The sequence below is a fragment of the Pezoporus wallicus genome, unplaced genomic scaffold (assembly GCF_028554395.1).
Source record: "Pezoporus wallicus isolate ANWC-B61680 ecotype Strahan unplaced genomic scaffold, APGP_CSIRO_Pwel_v1 scaffold_2696, whole genome shotgun sequence".
In the NCBI taxonomy this organism is placed as follows: Eukaryota; Metazoa; Chordata; class Aves; order Psittaciformes; family Psittacidae; genus Pezoporus; species Pezoporus wallicus.
In genome coordinates, this window is record NW_026637439.1 from 41,254 (window position 1) to 63,638 (window position 22,385).

General features: G+C 39.3%; 2 protein-coding genes across 4 annotated transcripts in view; both read left to right on the forward strand.

The window, feature by feature from the left end:
* Positions 1-11,831, forward strand: part of IQGAP2 (IQ motif containing GTPase activating protein 2) — a 50,335-nt gene extending 38,504 nt beyond the window's left edge. For both annotated transcript variants that reach the window (XM_057405417.1, XM_057405418.1), the window contains 8 exons: positions 504-606; positions 1,544-1,685; positions 4,895-4,982; positions 5,862-6,074; positions 7,469-7,629; positions 9,230-9,373; positions 10,286-10,394; positions 10,877-11,831. In XM_057405417.1, coding sequence (XP_057261400.1) covers positions 504-606; positions 1,544-1,685; positions 4,895-4,982; positions 5,862-6,074; positions 7,469-7,629; positions 9,230-9,373; positions 10,286-10,394; positions 10,877-10,990 — 1,074 coding nt within the window. In that variant the 3' untranslated portion in view covers positions 10,991-11,831. The remainder of the gene's footprint in view (positions 1-503; positions 607-1,543; positions 1,686-4,894; positions 4,983-5,861; positions 6,075-7,468; positions 7,630-9,229; positions 9,374-10,285; positions 10,395-10,876) is intronic.
* A 3,955-nt stretch (positions 11,832-15,786) lies between these two features.
* Positions 15,787-22,019, forward strand: F2R (coagulation factor II thrombin receptor). Of its 2 annotated transcripts, none has more exons than XM_057405421.1 (2): positions 15,787-15,918; positions 20,781-22,019. In XM_057405421.1, exons 1-2 carry the CDS (start codon positions 15,840-15,842, stop codon positions 21,974-21,976), a joined length of 1,275 nt encoding a protein of 424 aa, XP_057261404.1. In that variant the 5' UTR covers positions 15,787-15,839; the 3' UTR covers positions 21,977-22,019. The 2 variants fall into 2 exon arrangements, with proteins under 2 accessions (XP_057261404.1, XP_057261405.1); XM_057405422.1 differs by lacking the exon at positions 15,787-15,918 and adding an exon at positions 16,522-16,546.
* The last annotated feature ends 366 nt before the right edge of the window (positions 22,020-22,385 follow it).

The following is a 22,385-nucleotide window of genomic DNA, read 5'->3' on the forward strand; positions in this document are numbered from 1 at the left end:
CCTGTTTTCAAGAAAATGTTATTGCCTTGCTCATGCTCTTTAGCTTGGCTTACCAGTGGGTTAAAGTTATGAGGATGCGCCCAGAAGCAAGGGAAGTTATTGTGAATATGTTCACAAATCTCCTGCAACTTCCATTAGAAACTGTGCAGCAGTTGCCGCATAGCTTGTTTCTTGCTTTCCTGTCAGAAATTACTGTATTTGTATCACTGTTGCTGTTGTAAGCTACTGAAATAGCTATATATAGGTATCTCCACTTCAGAGATGATTGCCAGAGAAGCACAGCAAGCTGTTTTGCAGCAAGAGCAATCCCAAATTCATAGTCCAGAACTGAACATGCTTCCCCACCCTGGGTCCTCAATAATCCTGATCACATGTTTTACAGCATTGAGTCTCCAGATTTATCTACAAGTGTAAAGACACTGAGAATGTTTGGGGTAGAAGAGGAAAGGGTGGAATTTTTACTTTACTTTTTTGGATGATACTTCATTTACATCTGTTTATAGCTACTGTTGGAGCATCAGGATGCCATTGCCACTGAGCCAAATGACCTGCTGAATGAATTGCTGGAAGGGCTGGGACCTGTTCCTGATGTAGAGTCTTTCCTTGGTATGCTGTTCTTCACCCTTATGGTTAACTTCACTAAATGGGGCAGAATGAAATGAGGATTGATTTTAAATACTCTTGTGTCTCACATAGTTACAGTTTGCTCATTTACTATAGAACTATTTTCTGAACACTTTCTGTAATATCATTCCTTATAATTGAAATTTCATCTAATTTGCAATATTCACTCTAAAGAGTGATGTGATTCAAAATCCAAACATTAGTAATTTTGCGACTAGAATGATCCAGTTGTGCTCAAATTGCAGATAGAAAACAAGTGATTTTTTTTTTAATATCATGACTTTAAGATATGCTACTAATGGCTAAGAACTTGGAAAATGTGCACAGAGAAGACAGAATTTTTTATTGATACTTATAAAAAAAATTTAAGAAATTATGTAAGTTTATTAGAGTTATAGGGAATAAATGTGACTGTGATATTTGTCTTAATTGTTCTAACATGTGAACTGTGTAGAAAGCAGCTAGGTTGTCATGGATTATATCAGCTTCCAAACTAATATAATCAGCTAGGTTTTCATGGATTATATCAGCTTCCAAGCCTGATAACATATATGCTACTCTTTCATTTTGCACTATCACTGCATTTTTTGACAAATGATTATCATCGCGATTGTATTCTTCTTTGAGAAGATGACTTGTGAGTCCCTTGCACATCAGTAGCTTGAAAAGCAAGAGCTGGTGGCATTTCCAAAATACTCCAACTGGACTTAAAAATAACTGGCTTATGGTTCTGACTGTTCAATGTCTAGGAAAAAATAAAAATAAAAATAAAAAAAAAATAAAAAATCCCACTTCTAAATGGTAGGAATGGGTGTGCTGTTTAATAAACTTTTGTATTTATTATCTAGGTTCTTGTTTGCTTTGTGCATTGAATCATGGGAGAAATGGCAAACTTAGAGTAAAAGATATTTCCTTACAGGAGAAGGAGCTGTTGATCCCAATGACCCTAACCGGGCAAGCACACTGAATCAGCTTGCAAAAACAGAGATTTCGCTGTCCCTAACAAGCAAATATGAGTTACGAGAAGGTGAAGATCAGGATCTCAAGAGCCTGATGATAAAGTATGTTTTGCTCAAAAACCTATACTTTTGGCAATGTTTTATCTTTTTTGTTGTTTTAAAGGTTCCTTCTACTGTGCTGTCCAGACTAAATGCATTTTTGAGTTACTGAGTTACTGAGTGCACTCAGTTTTCCAAAGCCAGTTTCTGTTTGGTCTTACTCAAACTTTTGCAGAAGTCAAAGAAAGGGCCAGTTTTTCCAGAAAGCTTCAGAAAGATAAACATGCTGCAGTTGTGTTCTGGAGCATGACTTGATCATTATCTAGCCTAGTAAGTGCTCTTCCATAAATTTGTAAAAGCATTCTGCTTTAAAAACTGTAGCCCTGGGAAAGCAAGAGACGAAAAGCTGTCTAGCCTTGTAAGGGATAGACAGTATCACGCTGTCCTCTCCTCCCCCTCAAAGGAAAACACTTCCTTGACTTCCTGCCATCACTCAATGAACCGGATGCGACTGTCACTTCTGCAGGAATAGCGCATGCTTTATCCAGGGGAAGAAAATTGTTTATTCTATTTGGTGAGCAAATTACGAAACAGCCATTGGGGTACCCTGGGATATAGGCTACTTTTATAGTCAGAAATGTATTTATAAAAGCACTTAGTATCAAATTATTGGCACCCCTCTTTTGAAGTTATTTCAAGCTGTGCAGAATAAGGACTGGCTTATTTAAGATCCTGGAGGAGAATGGGATGCTGCTCTCTTTTAGTACTATACTTATTTATACCCCACAAATGTGCAGGTTAGAAGTTCACTTTAAAGGGAATTACAGGATAAGGATTTCACACCTTTGCAAGCACTAGGGGTGTAGATACAAGCTGTAATTAATTCTAATCCATTAGTATTTGTTTCCAAAATAAATAAAAAAAAACAGTAAAAGGAATTTATTAGGTAATATGTGAAGTTTTACTTCTGAAAAAATTTATTCCCTACAATGTCTGTAGTAAGTCATGCAATACCTGTGAAATCCATAAATGCCTGTTTAAGGTCTGGAGAAAAACCTGCTTTTAAGTGCAAGAAAGCTCTTCCTGCTTTTCCACTTTATTAGTGCATATTTCATCTGAATCTTAAACAAGAAAACACTGAGGCTTTAATTTATCAAATATAGTTTGAGGTCTAAAGTAAAGGGACTGCAGTGACAATGTTGAATCAAATTTGTGTTTGTCACTTGATACTTCAGAGACCAAGGCTCTACAGCTGTTCCCAGGCTGGTTTCATGATAAGGATATGCCTGCTGCTGTCCCTTTAAAAAAGAAAAAAAGAGTGCTTCCTGTCCTTTTTTTGCTCTCTGTAGGAGTAAAATGCTACCCCTACATGAAATCTCTAAAAATACATGAAATGAAGGCCAAAAGAAATGTCTTTAATCCTGTACACTGTGCAGAAATATGCTGAACTAATAGCATGAGAATTAACAAAAGAATTTAACTTCCCTATTGCATAAGTGCTTTCAAGTAATATCATATTTTGAGCAAATTTAGTAAACAATCTGACAGAAGACTATTTAGCAACATGTGTTACATTGCAACAATATCAATGTAAAAAAATACTTCTGTTACTTGTGTACATACAGATGCTTAACTTTCCTACCTTAGCTGCAGAGAAATATTTTAATGCCGCTGTGAAATGTTAGGCCCCTGGCTGAAATTCAAGTCAGTTGATTCACTGCGTGTTCCATATTTCCTTGCAAGTGACATGCTATAGAAATAGCAACATACTTGCTTTTTACATGGTTTTGTTAATGCTTCTCTGAAAAGCCCTAATATTTACTGGCACCCCTGTCCAGAGGACTCCATGTAGAGTGCCTGGTCTGCCTGGTTTGTGTGTGCAAGTGCTGCATGCCAAGCGGCAGGTGAAGGGGAAGGCATCCAGCCCCAAGTGTGCTGTTTCTAGAAAACAACAAAGCTGAGCAGGTTTGGTACGTGGGGAGAGGAAGTCAAAATAAGCCTCATGTCTTACCAGCCATTATCAGCACCTTTTTCTAAGCGCTGCATAAAATAGCAATGCCATCCCATATACATTAATGTAGAATGCAGTGGTGACCAATAAAGACTGACAAAAGTTGTGTCAGACAGAGAAAGCCAACAATGTCTTGATGTAGCCCAAGTGGGCCAGCTTCAGAAAGCTTTTCTGGCTGGGTTTTCTTGTGTGTTTTTGGGCTTGGTTTTTTTTTTCTAGCAATGTGCTAGAACTGCTCAGTGCTGTTAACAGCAGCTCTGAATGACAAATTAGTTTCCAGGAGGATTAGCAGGTCACCTTCTTACATGGAAGGAGCAGTCCTTCAGTGGAAACTTGGATCATACCCAAATACTCATTGGTTTTGGATAATGTTTTCTATATATGAGTAAATCTTGCATTTATGAGAACTTCTTGTCCTGAAAACCAACAAAACCCACAACTTTACATAGGTAAATGATAATTTTAAACCTAGTCATGAGGTTTGAGGTTTTAGCATAGAAGCCTTCATCATATTTAGACATTTTCCTAGGAAACTTGAGCTGCATCTTCAAGTTTATGTTAATTTTTAAGAATAATGTGGTATATCTCATTTGTAACTGTGTCCCCTGAATTAACAGAACCCTGTAGCAGGACATTCTTGGAAGCATTATTGATGAAAAGGCAGCAGGAATTAGATAAATTCTGACCCAAAAAAAGAACTGGTTTACATATCGGTGTGTAGCAGCTTCCTTTTTTTTAGCAAGGAAATGCTCCCTGTCTGCTACCACTAGAGAAATATCTGCCCTTAAGTGGTGTCCATAAATGCATTGTGGTGGATGTAATACTCCTGGAGTTCAGCAGTTTCGAGTGCATTTGCACTTTATTCAATAAATATGACTTTTAATGGAACCATGCATAGATTAGGCTTTGCAAAGATTACGTTCCTAGCTGCTGTTTTTTTTATGATTGTAATTAAAATCCACATGAGTTGTTGCTTGAATTTTTATCATGCTAACAGCAACTGTTTTACCGTGCTAGTTGGTTAACTGTTTTCTAAAATAAAAGGTGGGGGGAAGTATGGATGTATTTCTCTGTTCAGACCTGTGTAGAAGCCAGGCATTCAACATTATTAATGAAAGCTCTGAAACAAAAAGCTAGGACACACAAACATTACTAAGTATCCATAACAATGGGAACTTGCTAGGTTTACTGCTGAAGAAATGAAATGCACGAGTGATCCAGTGACAACTGTTTTGTAATACCCATATATTGTTTTTAAAAGGACCAAAAGACTCATTGTGGATGTGATACGAACACAGCCAGGGGATACGCTCTTAGAGATATTAGAAACACCGGCCACCACACAGCAGGTAAGTGCTATGTTGTGCCTGAATAGTGAAGAAATTGCTTGCTTTACTATAGCTACTTGAAAGCCTCACAGATCTCCAACAGCTTTCTCCGCTGCTTAATAACAATGTTGCAGGTTTTGTCCTATTCAGATCTAGAGCCTTCAAAATGTGAGACTTGCAAATTTTCTTCTACTGTATAATTGGTAACAGCTTCAAAGGAAAAGAAAAATTGTATCTTGCTGTCATTTAGCACAGTGATAATATTCCCTTTAACTTTTCTTTCTAAACAGCGTCTTTTGTATCCAATGTTATGACACAATCAAATAGCCTGAGGTTAATACTTCTGCTTGATTCTTTTTTTTTCTTCATGTACTCCAGTGTCTTAACTTAAGCTCCCTGACACCTAGTTTATTTGCTTAAGCAATAAAAGCAAACATCTGCCTGGGTAACTACTGTTATCCTTTGTATGGGAATTGAGTAGGAAGAGCTTCCAGTTAAAGACTTCTGTGTAGACACTGACACACAAAGTTACATCTCAATAATGTGCACATTTTAGCTTAGCTTGTGTGTTTATGTAGCGGACATCTGTGAGATTTGGGCCATCGTTTCACAACTAAGTGAAGCCATTGACTTGTCTGTCTGATTTTAGTCATGCTTTGATTAACTGAAACATATGTGTAGGTGTTGTGATACTTAAGGTATGCCAAAAGGCATAGTAAATGAAGCGATTTCAGACCATGTGGTAAGAGGATATAAACAAAGCCATGTGGTAAGAGGACATAAATAAAGTTTGCACCTTGATTTTTGCCAACCTCATTTGAATATTCAATGTGCCTGAATCCTTAACTGTTATAATGAGCTGGAAAATAACTGTTCTGGATTTTTTTTTTTCCTACACAGGAATCTGAGCATCTGAAACTTGCAGAAAAACGTGCCATCTTAGATTCCAAAACTCCAGAGAAAATGAAGCGCAGTCAGTCTATTTTCGAAGATGGACAGCTACCACTAGAACAAAAGAAAAGGAAAATTCAGAGAAATTTCCGGATGTTGGAACAAGCAGGACTGGTGTCTTCAGCAACTAAGTACCAAGAAATTATAAATGAGATCGCTAAGGTAAATGGAACATGCTGTATATCGACAGATTTTACGCATCTGACCTAAATCCATTCCAGCTAAAGATGTACAACATACATTTTCCTGAGAATGCTACACTAAATTGCAGAAATATCCACATAAGAAAACAAATCATCTTTGTCTACTGATAAAATAAGTGAAAGACAGTTCTCTCATGCATAAATACTTGAACTGAATAACATACCACTGTAGACTCCAGATTATCCATATTTAATACTGATGCTGTTTTAACTTCTTCAGTACAACGTGTTCCAACATAGCTTTTTATATCTTAAAAGGAATCAGAATTACACATTAGTGGGTTAATCAATAATTAATGTAGTGCTGATAAAATTTAAAAAGACTTAATAAAATTCCAAAACATTCTCTGATTGGTAGTAACACTGACCTACAGTGGCTCAGCAGGACTCAAGCTAAATAGAGGACCAACGCAGTGCCCATCCTGTGGCTGATAAAGCACCAGGGCTCTTGTGTACATATAGGCAAATCCTGTTCCAAGTCCACACTGATACTGGCTCTAAGAATCTTAGTGTATTGGATTGTCTTTAATCGCTTATGACTAATATTGGATTACCTTTAATTGCTCATGAGTAGTATCAGTTTATCTTTATTCATAAGTAAATTACTCCTAAGACACGAGTGATTTACATACTATCAATATATATTTTTTTTAAGTTGCAAATACTTTTAAGTATATAAATGAGTGAATTACTCATGTGAGCTAAGTCTGTAATATAATTATGTAATGTTGCACCTATTCTGAAGTGCCACTTTAAAGCCCTGCTCTGTTCAGGTGTCTGCATCTGCTTCTGCTTGAGACAGAACCATTCCACATATTTATTAAGTGCCGCATTCTTTTTTTATTTCTTCTATAAGCCCAGACACTTTATTCTGAGACATTAAGGCAGCCTAAAAATTGGGATGAGCCTTAGGACTGGAAGATGCTTACGTTTTTTCAATTACCCTAATTCAACCATTCCCTTAAACCCAAGCTCCAGCTTAGCAGTAGCTAGTTGAAGCCCAAGCTCTCTCACCAGAAACTAGATGTGAGAAAGCCTCCATTTATAGCATGAAGACAACATATTCCTTATGACTGCTGTGTCTGTCATGACCTGGAGACCATCACAGAGTTGAAGATATTACCGCCACTTGTATACATGAGTAGCACTGTGATCGTTGTCTTCTGTACATTCACATAAACTGTAGTACTTACTATTTGTACTATGCTTATGAAAACTAATATGGCAGTTCATACTTCGTGCTTTCTCCGATTAATTAGGTCAGGTTGTGTAATTACAGATTTGAATGGCAGTAAGCTGATACTTTTAATAATATCAAATTAACAAACTAATTACATTAATGGATTTATTTAGGATATCCGGAATCAAAGAAGATACAGACATCATCGAAAAGCTGAATTGGTGAAACTCCAGCAGACTTTGAATGCACTTAACTCCAAGACAGCATTTTATGAAGAACAAATTAATTATTACAACACCTACATAAAAACTTGCTTAGACAACTTAACAAGAAAGTAAGTTGAGTTGTCTTGTCTTCTAGTATTTCAGTGTGTTTTATCAGGTGGGGAAAGCAGGTATAAATCTGTAGTTGAAAGTTTTGATTCTGACGGATTGACAATCCATGGATTAGAAAGTTCATGGAAGTTATCACTGTAACTTGAAAAAGTTACTTCCAAAACCTGGAAAGTAAAGTCTTGCATTTATTTAAAGCTACCTTACAAAAGGAGGCTTGAGATGTATACATGTTTTCAATCAATTTAATTGGTGTTACTTCACAGATCTATTAGCACGCCTTGAAGTCATGCAGATTTTGGAAGCAATTATTGATATTTTTTTTTTTCCTTCATTAAAAGGATTGGGTTTTGTCTTTCAAATGGAAAAGGGGGAAATAAATCACAGAATAGTTAGGGTTGGAAAGGACCTTAAGGTCACTGAGTTCCAACTACCCTGCCATAGGCACGGACACCTCACACTAAACCATGTCACCCAAGGCTCTGTCCAGCCTGGCCTTGAACACCGCCAGGAATGGGGCAGCCACAGTTTCTCTGGGCAACCTGGTCCAGTGCCTTACCACCCTTACAGTAAAGAATTTCTTCCTTATATCTAACCTGAACTTCCCCTGTTTAAGTTTGAACCTGTTACCTCTTGTCCTATCAATGCAGTCCTGAATAAAGAGTCCCTTCCTAGCACCCCTATAGGCCCCCTTCAGATACTGGAAGGCTGCTATGAGGTCTCCATGCAGCCTTCTCTTCCCCAGGCTGAACAGCCCCAACTTCCTCAGCCTGTCTTCATACGGGAGGTGCTCCAGTCCCCTGATCATCCTCGTGGCCCTCCTCTGGACTTGTTCCAACAGTTCCATGTCCTTTTTATGTTGAGGACACCAGAACTGCACACAATACTCCAAGTGAGGTCTCACAAGAGCAGAGTAGAGGGGCAGGATCACCTCCTTTGGCCTGCTGGTCACGCTCCTTTTGATGCAGCCCAGGATACGGTTGGCTTTCCGAGCTGTGAGCGCACACTGCAGCCGGCTCATGTTCGTTTTCTCATTAACCAACACCCGCAAGTCCTTCTCTGCAGGGCTGCTCTGAATCTCTTCTCTGCCCAGCCTGTAGCTGTGCCTGGGATTGCCCCATATGCCTAAATAATCTTACCTTTTGGGTACAATGCAGTTACTCGAGAAGAAGCCCCCATTAGTGCCACTGATATATCAAATGAGAACACTTTACTGACATGAACAGGAGCTTACCTCACTGATCCAAAAATGAACTCTAATGGTCGATCTTATTTAACACCTATGTCACTGTAAGCTTACAAATTGCTATTTTACAGTGATTGTGGACTCTTTTGGATTGGGGTTACATTTCACAGCAGAGTTTAAACTTTTTAAAAGTGCTAAAAATGTTAATTCAAGATTGCTGTCAAAATGTTTAAGACTATTCACTATATGCTAAAAGTCCCTATAATTCTTAGATTTGTTCTGAATGTTAATTCTGTTCATTAATAGGAGTCCAACAAGGCAAAGACTGAAGGAAAGCTAAATATGGCTAGAAGAGCAGTTGAAGTATAAAAGATCTGATAGATAAATTAAAAGCCATTTTCTTGTTCTCTTACCAGAAATTCACGGAGGTCTATTAAAGTAGATGGAAAAGAAGAGGTGAAGGGAAGCAAAAAAGTGAAGCAGACCTCATTAAAGTACACAGCTGCAAGACTGCATGAAAAAGGTGTCATCTTAGAAATTGAAGATCTTCAAACCAACCAGTAAGTGTGGTATAAACAATTCAGAGCATATTCTAATCAACGTCTTCTTAAGTGGACTTTGTTAAAAGAAACCTTTGCCATTTCCTATGCCACACCTAAAATTACCTCAGACTTTTATATTCAGAAAATTGATAAAGCCTAACTTATAATTCATTTTTTCCCTTGTACCTCACTATATGATTATCTTGGGAAAATATTTAAGTAAGTCTATTTTGGCATTAGTTCTAGATGAAGCCAGTAGAAGTCCGCCAGCAGGCTCACTGCTACTGACTGACTTGTTAAGCAGCTGTAGCAGTTATTTCTTTCATTTACTGACCAATCACTTTTATATACTAAGTAAACACCTCATTTTCTGCACTGCCTCTCTATGGCAAGGTGAACAGATGGGGTGGTTTAACATCCATTTTGTATCTACCCATTTTGAGGCCACTGTAGCGAAAACCTTTCTTCCTCTGCACCCTTCCATCTGTCTTCTGCATGGAAAAAAGTTTTCCAGATGCACTTTTTTTCCAATTGGGTTTGTCAGACAGACGATGCCACATGAGGCAGACTGAAACCTAGGGAGAGTGTGTGTGCACCTGCAAGGAGACACTGGGGCACGGCAGAACAAAAATCTGGGTATCGCATTTGTATTCTGTAGACAATTCATCATCTTTGTTCCCTGAACTTCCCACAGTTTTCTCTGCTCTTCCCCTCTCCCACCCAATACAAAAGGGAGAGTTCTGCATTCCATACTATATGTATGCCAGAAAGTCTCCAAGAAGAGGTTGCAGGAGGGATGGAGTGGTTCACTTGACATCATTTACACTGCTCATGGCCAAAGTTCTTTTGAGTTCTGTAGGCTTTTTTCTAGAAACTGTGGACTATATAAAACTGGACAGCATACATAATCAATTTTCCTTTTGTTTCAAGGTTTAAGAACGTGATGTTTGATATCACACCTGGAGAAGAAGTGGGTGACTTTGAAATCAAAGCAAAATTCTTGGGGGTTGAGATGGAAAAAGTGCAGCTCCATTTCCAGGTAGAGTTTGAATTTTGTTGATTTGTATATAGTCACAGTTGCTTTAGTTATAAACTATTTCATTTTTTTTTTTAATATGTATTCATGAATTGTTCAACCAGCACAGCGCAGGAGGTCATTGGGGAATAACTATATAGCCTCTGCAAGATGCTGGGCACGGAGTTAGGTTAATGTTTATATTAGGGCAACTGCATGAAAACAAATGCCACATTAATTCAGTGGCAAGCCCCAAAAGCCATGAGAAAACAAAAATACACAGAAAACAGTATTTCTTCTGGTTCACTGTTACTGACAGTCTGCAATTTGGGATCTAGAAAGCATGTAATATTTTCTACACCTATCCAGTAGTTGCTGGTAATTCTCTAAATTTTTAAGGAGCTGGAGTTTGAGGCGGTTATCACATGATGAAAATGACCCCATCCTGTTGTTGTAAGGTATGGATTCAAACACAGATTAATGATTTTATTTCTGTCTGATTACAGGATTTGCTTCAGATGCAGTACGAAGGTGTGGCTGTAATGAAAATGTTTGATAAGGCTAAAGTGAATGTGAATTTGCTCATATTCTTGTTGAATAAGAAGTTCTATGGAAAATGAGTGTCTTCAGATATTGTGGTCCGCATTCATCAGTGAGAAGCTTATTCAGTACTTTTTTTTTTTTCCTTTTAAATATTCGTTTGGAGTTTGTCATTGTACATGCTTTAACTTTTAAAAAAAACTAAAACACCAAATGTTCAGAGGAATGTACGCAGTGCCTTTCAGCACTGATAATGAAGCAGAAAAATAGAATATAGATTAAATTAAACAGTTCCAGATTTCATTGGTGTTGGTACTTTCAAATCAAAATATTGTTTCGGATGCTCTGCTGTTGTGGCTGTATGGAATTTAGGGTAGGCAGAAATTGAATTTAGTTGAATATTATAAACCTTTTCCTATCAAAACATTCTAAATGACCTCAGATATATAATATAGTTCTTATTAGACTTTAAGTTTTTACTAAAAGAAATCCTAATTTGTTTCTAGGGGATAGTTTGGACAAATAGTTACATACTAAGCCTATTTCGTGGCAGTTGTCAATTGTAAAGCAAACTTTTGGTGCAATTAAAAAAAAAAATTATAGGTAATTATACATTGACAATAACTTCTTACTGTACAAAAATATATTTTGTGATTCATTCCTATTAAATGCACTACTGCCTTGTGTAAAATGACATTTTCTACTTTCACAGCCTTTGGAGTGGCATTGGGGAAATCTGGATAGTGAACATACACTGTTCAGTTTGAAGTATTTGAATACGTAAATTGTGCCTGTCTTCTTCTTTTTTTTTTTTTAATTATTGCAAGAAAATAAATGCAATAAAATCAGTATTTAGATTGGGGTTTTTAATATTCTTTGAAGATTGTTCTATGTAAAATAAACATTGCCTAATTAAACTGGCTTACTTCCTGAATTTCATTTAAAAGAGTTGTTAAAGCAGCAATACAGACCACAGTGAAAGAACTTCCTTCAGTGCTTTTATAAAAATTAATCTAATTAAGCTTGATTGTCCTCACAATACACTTTACAAGAGTTGTTCAGCAGTGAAGACCTCGTGGCCCTTGTGCCACTGAACGTGATGATAATTTTGCTTTGCACAGTAGGTAATGTGATAGATACACGTAAACAAAGAGAAAATATTTTCTACTTTCACTTTCCTCATGACAAACATTTTAAAAGATGGACAGTGAGGCATTCTGGAGTGTGTTGTAAAAATAAATAAGACAAATATTAATTCTGAAGGTAGACTAAAACAGTGTAAAGTCAGTGGCAGATACATAAACTATGAGTTTTCAGTGGCAGATATATAGACTATGAGTTTAGGCAGTATACGGACCTGTGGAATTATACAAGCTGAAACAGCTATTACATTTACTAGGGATATCCCTAATCATAGAATGGTTTGGGTTGCAAGAGACCTTAAAGATCATCTAGCTCCAGCCCCTCATTCACTTAAAATAGCTGGATGGAAAGGTGAAAGCTGCACTTCTCTTTCCAAAGGAGAGAAATTAATTGTACTGGAGTATGACTTAAACTCACAATCTTTTGTTTTCCTTTTTATGTGTAACAGACTTAACTAATACCTACGTATTCATGACAAATTCTAGCTGAGCTGGTATGTCTGCACATGTGGGATGCTGATCCTAAGACCAGGCCTTTGAGGTAACGTGTTAAAAGCCTGGTATTTTGCTGGTGAAACATACTGGAGTTCCACAGCCTTTGCAGGAGTCAGTCACTCCTGGATATGCAGTTTTGCATAAGACACTTGACACACTTAGTGACTGCTTAGTTCTAATGTGAACAGCATGTTCCTCAGTCATTTCCTGATATGTATAAACTGAGGAAAGCTTGCGTGGTTCCCAGGTAATGACACATGTGATGCTAGCACACAGTTGGCATGCTAGCACTCGCCTTTTCTCCAGCCCTTTCTTGGGCTTCCTGCTCTTCCCGCGCACATCAAAGTGTAATTTCCATTTAATTTCTTTAAACTCCTTTGGAAGCTTCTTTTCTTAACTAGTTCAATTTAGGGCCTTGTCACTGAACAGTGAATGCTGCTAAACAGGACTGAACACAATGATTCTACCTAAGTGTACCATGCAAATGAGCAAAGTAATTCTGTGCTTACCCACTGCTGTTCTATGCTGCCGACAGCTGATAAATGCAGTTTAAAAGAATGGCTTTCTAGAGGCTGCTGTAAGCTCCATTTAGGGTCTTCAAAGTTAGATAGGATGTGATAAAACTAGTTTCATTCATTAAATGGTCTTGAGGAAAGACTTGCATTGCTGGTGCAAAACCTGCAGAAAAAGCCATTACAGCTGAGTGGAGCCTACTTGGCACTTGTTACCATAGGAGATAAAAATGCAACTTTCACTGAAAGAATTGCCTGTATCTCTCAATTTTCACCACTGCTGATTAAGGAAGAGAAAGAAATTATAATAGCCAATAGTCTTACTCTGTTAGCCTCACAGTTTGCATTTTTCTACTGCATGTCTTTAGAGTTGACTTAAGAGTGCCTGTCAGCTAACATAGTTTGCTTTGGGAAGTAACCATTCTGATGGGGCTCTGAAGCTCCAAAACTATCCACAGAATTGCAGAACCTCTTTCTTTGGCCAAATAGAAACACCATCACAAATAACACCTTTGTTCTGTTTCACTTTGTGCTCATCTGCAAACCTTGTTTGTTTGGGTTTTTTAAAGAATATGGAAGCAACATAACAATCTTCCCTCTAATTCAAACTGATGGCCACATCCGATTTTGAAAAAGTTCATAACTAGACAGACAGCCCTCTTCCTGGGGGGCTTATTTTGCCTCTGAGATAAGATTCTAACCTCATCGAGCAGTAACTACCTACCATGGGCATGCACAGCAGGAAGATGGCTCCTTCCCCAAACAGTGATGCAGTAATGATGTAGCAATCTTACCAGACAATTATAGGCTTTTTTGGTAGACATAGTGTGTTCAACAGGAACTAAAAAAACCCACAACAAAACAAAACAAAACAAACAACAAAAAAACCACCACCAAAAAACATGCTTTGAAAAGGAGCAAAAGGCAGAAGTAAAGAATGGGGTAACTGGTAAAAGCTTTAAAAGTCATGAACTTTTCACCTCCATTACAATCACTTTATATAAGAAAAAGTAGCAGCCTGACTTGCATGACTACAGGTTACAAAATTAACTTAAATTTGGTTCCCATATGCAGCTAAAAAAATGGCAAAACACAGGTGTTGGGTGTTTTATTCACTCAATATATTTGTAGTAATCTCTTTTACAAAGATGAAAGAACACAACCCTGTGACTGTTCCTTATATCTGCAACTAAGGTACTCCCTGCAGTTACAGCCTGCATTTCCCTTCATGTCTTTTACATACTCTGCAGGCTGCTTTATCTCTCAAGCAGCAGCCCATTGGTTAAGGCTTCTGGAAAAAACACAAATGCTGACAATGCATGCTTTTCTAGGGTCTGGTATAACATTTGCAAATACATGATTATTTTAAGACACACATATTTTGTTCAATTCTATTTTGGTGTTTCAAAATCTTTGTTACCTTTGGGTACATTTATAGAGCTGCGAGACCACAGAATGCCAAATAACAGCTTCACTTGCTCCTCCCAAATAGACGGGGGAAAAAAATATTACCTCTTATTGGGGTGTTTTCTAAATAGATGAAGAAAATTAGTTAATGATGAAGTATAAGGTGTTCTGTGGGGGTTCCCTAGTGTTTGGGATGACAGAGCTGTGAAAAGGCTAGCCAGCTGTTAAACTTGCATTACTTGCCTTTGCTCTACACAAATTGGAGCCAGCTCTAACAGCGCTGTAACATAGCAAGTGATAGGATTGTGGAACATAACTTACTGGGAAACAGTATTTGCGATCAAGAGTATTTATTTTCCATTGTTTTTACTTTGTTAACAGCAAAACTCAGTGCTTCTTCTGTAATAAAGTCATGCCATAAATAGGACCAACTTCTAAATGGACACCCCCACCCCTTTTTTCTTTATTGCTGTAAACAGAGCACTATACGGTTGAGGGTGGGACACCATATCCTGGAATAAGTATTTTCAAAGAAAAGAGCCAGAATACTAGCTGCAAAGTTGACAAAATGTATTCCACTCTAGCTTTCATACAGGATTCATTCCAAACAGCTCTGGTTTCAGGAGCAGCATCAAAGGACAGAACAAAGTGCCTGTCCAAGGCATATGCCACTGGAGCTCACGAGTGGCACCACCTCTGCAGCGATCTTGCCAGAACAGATGTGAGGACTGCAAACCTAGGTCATGCACGGGTTTTAGGTCGTCCTGTATTTCTAGAGCATGCACTTACCCACTACAAGCAAGCTTTGGTACTGTTTATACAAAGCAGATCCGTGTGTGACTGAGGTTTTCTGAATGTGATCTCTCAATCAAGAGTAATGATACTTCAGCTGGCCCTGTAACTGTAACGCTGTGGGACTGCACAAACAGAACCTGGGAAACTTGGCTCAGAACAGCGCCTTAAGAGCAAGCCTTGCGTCGCTCCTTCTGCCCCCTCACCCAGCCGGGCCGCTCGGCCCCTTCCCGTTTCTCCGCTGGGTGCCGCCGCTCCCCGCTGCAGCGCACGGGGGGGCGGGCTCTGCCCGTCCCTCCCGGTGTCCGGGACCCGGCTCTCCTCCCGCTCCACGATGGGCGGTTCGGGTGCGGCGTGATGCGCCCCCTCTGCCGGCGCGGCGCGGAGCGGAGCGGCAGGAGGGCGCTCCATCCTCCCCTGCCGCCGGAGGGAGGCCCGGCCGCCCCGGGGCGGTTCTTCAGCAGCCCCAGCCTCCTGCCGGTTGCTACCCGCCGCGCATCGGCTGCGCTCGCGTGCTCCGGCGCTGGACGGACAGACGGACGGAGATCCTCGCAGCCCGGCCCCCCCCAGACCCGGTGGGCATGGGGCCGCGGGCGCTGCTCGCTCTGCTCTGCGCGCTGGCCGTCCTGTGCTGCCCGCCAGCCGCAGCCGCCAGCCACGGTGAGTCGCCGCCCCGCGGAGGGAGCTGCCGGGGAACGCGCCGGAGGGCAGGGGACGGCCGGGGAGGACCGGGTTAGGCCGCCGCGCCCTCACCCTCCCGTTCCAGGTGGGGGCCCCAGGAGCCCGGCCGGGCGGCGTTTGCCTTGGCAGCGGGACCGGGGCCGCGCGGCTTGGCAGAGGGTAATACCCGAAACGCAGGGCATCGCTGGCCTGGTCAGGGGTCTCCCGCTTTGAAGTTTTAATTGGTACTTAGGAGCGATCTTGCTTCGGCGCTGTGGACCGCTGCGCTAGCTTGGTTCTCACAGCAGCGGCGAGGGAACAGGCTGAAATATGAAGTTGCCCTGAGTAAAGCAAAGTGAGGCAGATGCTTTTTGAGTAGTATATTTTGAATAAAGGACGTGTCACAGATCTAAAATACATAGATCTGTAATAAACGCAGTGTCACGGATAAGGTTACTGATGGTGAAGAACGGTTTTCAGTTGTCCCATGGCTAAGGAGGTGGCCAGGCAGCAGCAAGTTACAGTGGAAAGAAGTGACCAGCCTGGTGGGACATACTGGTGGACTTCCTCAAAACAATGGCATTGCCTTTCGTTCACAACTTCAGGAGATGCACTGCCAGCTGAATTTGTAGGTAACACAAAGTTTGTAAGATCCACCAGCAAAAAGTAGTTCAGAGTATCCACCCCAGGCAGGTGACCTTCATTGATGCTCCGTTAGAAATAGAACTAGTGGCAACAACCGTGCTCTAACTGGTGAGACCCTGGATCCTTCTAGGGTTGCAACAAAACAACACTTTAGGAAAATATGTTCAAATTGTTTCATTACTCGTGTAATACAGTAACAAATTCTGTATAAACAGACGTGTGGGCTAAAGAAGATTTTTTTTTTTTAAAGACATCCAGTGTATATTTTTATAAAAGCAAATAATTGTTAACTGCCCTACAAAGTTGTGATTTACCTTGTTTATAAATATGCCTGGCATGCAATTCACATTCTGCTTGCGAGTAACTGATTTATGGGCCAGTGAGTAATTCAGATTCCAAATGTTTATCACTATCAGATTATACATAGGAGAGATAAGAGAAACCAACCTTTTGTTACAAGCCAGCAGTATGGGTGCAGCTGTCAGCAGTAATACCCAGAAATTATATTAATTGTTGTCCAGCAGCACAAATTTAATTGGTTTGAGTAGGAGCCTACTTTCTAGTTTTCCAGCTCACAAAGATATCCCCTGGGACATGAACACTGCTGGTGTGTAAACATCCTGTCCAGATTTGTGACTCTACAGAAATACTTTGACATTTTCTTCTGGAGATCAAGACTGCTTTTTATGGTTGGTTGAAGCCATTATATTTTTTGTTCTCTACTTCTCCTTTCCCAGAACAGTATGTGCAGTAGCACCTTGCATGTGAAAATAGACAGAAATTTATGACATAAGTCTGCGTAAAAGAAAAAAAGGCAGTGTCAGGGTAAACAGAATATGCATATGGTGATCGTGAGATAAACAATATGTAATACTCAATAGAAAACAGCACAGTATAGATTGTTGAACAATCCAGACTTACTGAGCTTTCTACATCTTTTCTCTGTATCCTTGATGGAGAATCAGTGCAAAGACCACAGGCAGTAAAAGAAAAGTTCAGGCAATCTGAGTATCGTTCTATATAATTTCTGCCTCTCAAAGTCCCTACTGGAAGCAAAGAAAAGACTCCATGTGTATTGTTCAGTGTCCTGACTGCACACCATGAAGATAAAACCTCGGTGCTTTATCCCTTTCTTTCTTTCTTAGTTTCTTCGTCCTATTCATTTGTACCTCTTTATAGTTTACAAGTAGACAGAGCTGTTTACTCTGTCATATCAGCCATGAGAGTACTGTTACGCATAACAATTGTAATCTACCCGGTTTGACCTCTTCCAAAAGGACTGGATGACAGCCTAGCAAAACCAGGATGACTGTCTGAATATTTATGATCATTATACAAGCTTTACCTCTGATTTTCTAACAGCTGATTTGTTTTATTAGAAATTACTTAAGCTGTAGTGAAGTATGTTGTAGACAAATGGTATCTACAGCTTTAAAACAGCTAGAAAAGAACATCTGACAGGTTCTGGTATAGTTGTGGCTCTGTCAGAGCAGTTTTAAAATCTTTCCTGTAGAGCTACTGTATTGGCTGCTTTTTACTATCCCAACTTACAGGTAATGCTTGTTTCCCACTACTGACCTTAATGTTTACTGTCAAGTTCACTAGTATCTTTTTAGGTAATATGATATCATTTCACCCTCTTCCTTTCTGTGTATAAATCTCTGATCATCAGCTTTTTCAAATAAACACTAGCACAAAAGGAATTCAGAACCTCAGGGCAGTAACCATCTTCCTTTCCATTTCAAAAAGCATGAATTGCACTGGTATTTTTTCTAATAAGCAGATGCTGTGTCATACAAACAGGCATCTTTGCAAAAAAAAGGAACTGATCTGTGACTATCAGTCTTTTAAATTAAAATGAAATTGAATTTCATCAAGCAAGTTTAAATTCCCATTCTCTGTAGTATGACGTGGCAGAAAAACGGCAGGTTTGAGGTCTTGTTGCGTTTTTCCAAAGAGATGGCTTCCAAGTGGTACTTCATGTCATTGAAGTTCAAGGTGGAGACATGGAGTGAGCAAGGGACACAGCATGGAGGTGCTGTTAACAGCATCAAGGTTGAGTTCAACTCTGAACTGAGGAAGTCTGCTTCTACAAATAACACATAGTTTTCACTAAGTTAAACCAGATAATTTCAACTAAACTAAAATTATTTATGTTTTTTTTTGTCCTGAACTGTTGTAATAGGGTTGTACTTACAGAAAAGTTTGATATTGAGTAATGCAGACTCTAAATCCTTTCATCTAAAAAAGCTGTAAATAAGGTAGCTCTAAGAATTCAGGATATAGTTAAAATTATTATCAATGTTCTAGTAATTATAAGCAATAGCTAAGACAGAGGTCACTAGTCAATAAAGGGGAACTAGCCCAATCATTTTTTCCCTTTAGCATACTGTCATACTGTTCTAAGTTAGGAGTCACTGATGAGAAGTGGGTCAGGTTACCACCAAGGACTTTCACATTAAGTTTCTTAACCTCAATCATAAAGGCTCAGTGACGCTGACCGGTTCAAAGTTCAGGTACACGGGGATATGAGAAGTGCTTGCTGGAAGCACCTCCGTTACCACATCACGCACACATAATCTTGGCAGTAAAATAGAGCTTGTGCTGAACCTGAACTGCCAAACTAGGAGCTGATTCCCTGAGCCATCTGCCTGCTTGGACTAAATTTTTGAAGTAAGATTAAAGATTAAGGATCTATAGTTTTACATTTTACTAGTGTTCCTTTTTAGACAGCAGAATAGCCCCTTGTATAAATTGATTTAGTGCTCTGCTGTACAAATACTTCTGTGCATTTGTGTTTCAGGAAAAGTACTAAATTGTTCCTGCTGCAGTCTATGCAACAGGCATCTGGGCTGAAATTCTCATCCAACATCCTTTTTCTGGCCTACGGTGGTGGCAGTCTAGTCACTTTGCATACAAAAACCATTATCTCAGACACTTCCCCTCTTTTGTCCCCCCTGCCCCATGAATGCTGCTGTGACAACATGATAGGTACAGCACAGGAACTGTAAAAAATCCCCAAATTTCCCTACCACTCATTACCCCACGTTCAAGTTTGAATTTCACCAAAACTCAAGCTGGGCTGGGCCCTTCCCACACAGCCTGCACACAGACGGAGGTAACTGCCTGCTTAAAGCTGCAGCCACTCCTCGTTTGCCCTCTGCCTCTTTCAGACGCATTTGTTCTCATCTGCATTAAAAAGTGTGAATTACTGTAGAAAAAACAATTGCTTGTAACAAGGTGAATCATGCGGATGTACTTTCAGCTCACTGATTTAAGCTAACACACCTTCATTTTAGTTTTAGTTGTCTAGGATTCAACAAAGGATCAGTTGCACAGCTATGCACGAGTGATTAAATAGTAGTAGCTCTCACTTCTGTCTGCCCACAATATGTTTGAATTATTCTTCACCTAACTAGATTAAGCTGATGTGAAAAACAACTGTCTTCCAAAATAAGACTCCATGCAAATAACTTTTCTGAAATATGTCCAAAATAGATCTTTTGATTGATTGGGTTTTTTTGGTATTGTTTTGTGGGGTTTTTTGGTGTTGGTGGGGTATTTTTGTCCTTTTTTTTTTTTTTTTCCCAGAAATAAACCCATACCACACATTCAACACTTTGTAATGCCAAATTCCTAACCCGTTACAGCTACATTCAGAAAGCAGAGATACCCTGTCCTGGCACTTTCTTTTCTCAGACTCAGCCAACGACTATGCTGCAAAGACCGTGCTATAGAGGGAACACTAGTGGCAGGTTTCAAAAGTGCTCTGACGGCACACTGGATATGTGCTGTGGGGCAGGTTAGGTAGAACTTGGGAAGTGTTTCAATGCAGTCTTTGTACAAGCAAAAGGTTGAACCACATCTGCATTGAAAACTGCATGAAGATATCTGCCACCTGTCTTTATTGGCTGTCGTGTTGAGTAAGATGTCTCCAGAGCCCACAGAAATATTCAGTACTTGCTAGGTAGAGTCCCTCCCATAAAAGCTTCCAGGCCACGAGCCAGGAGGCAAAGGAGAACATCTTACCCAAACTTGTAACAGAAGTCAAAATAAAAAGGACTAACATCTGTGGGCAGTCTGCACTTCGAATCAGGAATTAACCTCATTGTTTTGTGTTGCTAATATATCTTAGCTATTCTTTTTGAAAGATGTTTTTGTTTCCCCATAGGATGTAAATATTTGCTTATTAATCTCAATAATTTCTTATTTTTCAGCCTCCCTGTATAACAGCAGCACACTACAGATCAGAAGTTTTATGGTCTCCATTGTAAGTCACCAGGATGACCGCATACCTACTGAAGGTGATACTGAAAATGACTTGGAAGCTGGATCAGGAGCCACCAACCATACTAGATCATTCATACATGACCAGCGAATAGTGTCAGTACAAACAGCAAGATACCTCACTAGTCCATGGCTGACGCGTTTTGTTCCTTCAGTTTACACCATAGTGCTTGTGCTGAGTCTCCCCCTGAACATTACAGCAATACTCGTGTTTCTGAAAAAAATGAAAATTGAAAAGCCAGCTGTGATATACATGCTGAATTTGGCACTTGCAGATGTCCTGTTTGTAAGCGTGCTTCCTTTTAAGATTGCTTATCACTTTTCTGGAAATGACTGGGCTTTTGGACCCAAAATGTGCCGTTTCATCACTGCTGCCTTTTACTGTAATATGTACTGTTCAATAATGCTTATGACAAGCATAAGCTTCGATCGCTTCTTAGCAGTGGTGTATCCCATGCAGTCTCTTGGGTGGCGTACGTTAACACGTGCCTCACTGATCTGTCTCATCATATGGCTTGTAGCAATAAGTGGGGTTATACCTTTTCTCATTAGAGAGCAAACAATGGAAATACCGAAGTTAAATATAACTACTTGCCACGATGTGCTAAGAGAATCTGAACTTCGTGGCTATTACCTTCACTTCTTCTCCATCTTCTCTTCTGTGTTTTTTGTAGTGCCATTTATAATCTCTACTGTCTGTTATGTGTGTATCATTCGATGTCTTAGTTCCTCTACTCTTGTTACAAAACAAAACAAGAAGACACGTGCCTTGCTCTTGTGTGTGGCTGTTTTTTCTGTTTTTGTTATTTGCTTCGGACCAACAAATATTCTCCTATTAATTCATTATGTCCATTTTTCTTATGACAACAGCTTAGAATATCTCTACTTTGCCTATCTACTCTGTGTTTGTATCAGCAGCATTAGCTGTTGCATTGACCCCTTCATTTACTACTATGCTTCTTCTCAGTATCAGAGACAACTTTTCAGTCTCTTCAATTGTAAAGAGACACTTGATCCTAACAGTAGTAACAGCAGTGGCCAGTCAATGTCTACCACTAGTAGAAGGGGTACGTGCTCTACTAATGTGAACAACAGTGCCTACAAGAAATTACTAGCAATTCATTGAGAAAACATGTCTTACACATGCTTAATTTTTAGGCAATTTCAGACACACAAAAAAAAGAAGACTGCATTATATATTAAAAGTTTTTGTACAATACATAGTTCTGTGGATTTATTATAGTAATGCACCATTCATATTATAACTCTGTATATGTACATGTATTCTATATATGTAAATAAGTTAACATAGACATAATTCCTTAATAATAGTTGTTGAGTGTTTTTCAAATAAACCTTTTTTTCAGACAAATCCTTTGCATTGTTAGTCAGTTTCTTTCAGGCATTTTATGAAATCCCATTTTAGGATTTTTAACTGTATCAGGTTGATTAAATTCTTACTTATAGAACCTCTCCATCTATCCAGTACTTCCTGAAGAAAGTACAAATATCTTTCCAGGCTATGGGGGTTTTTT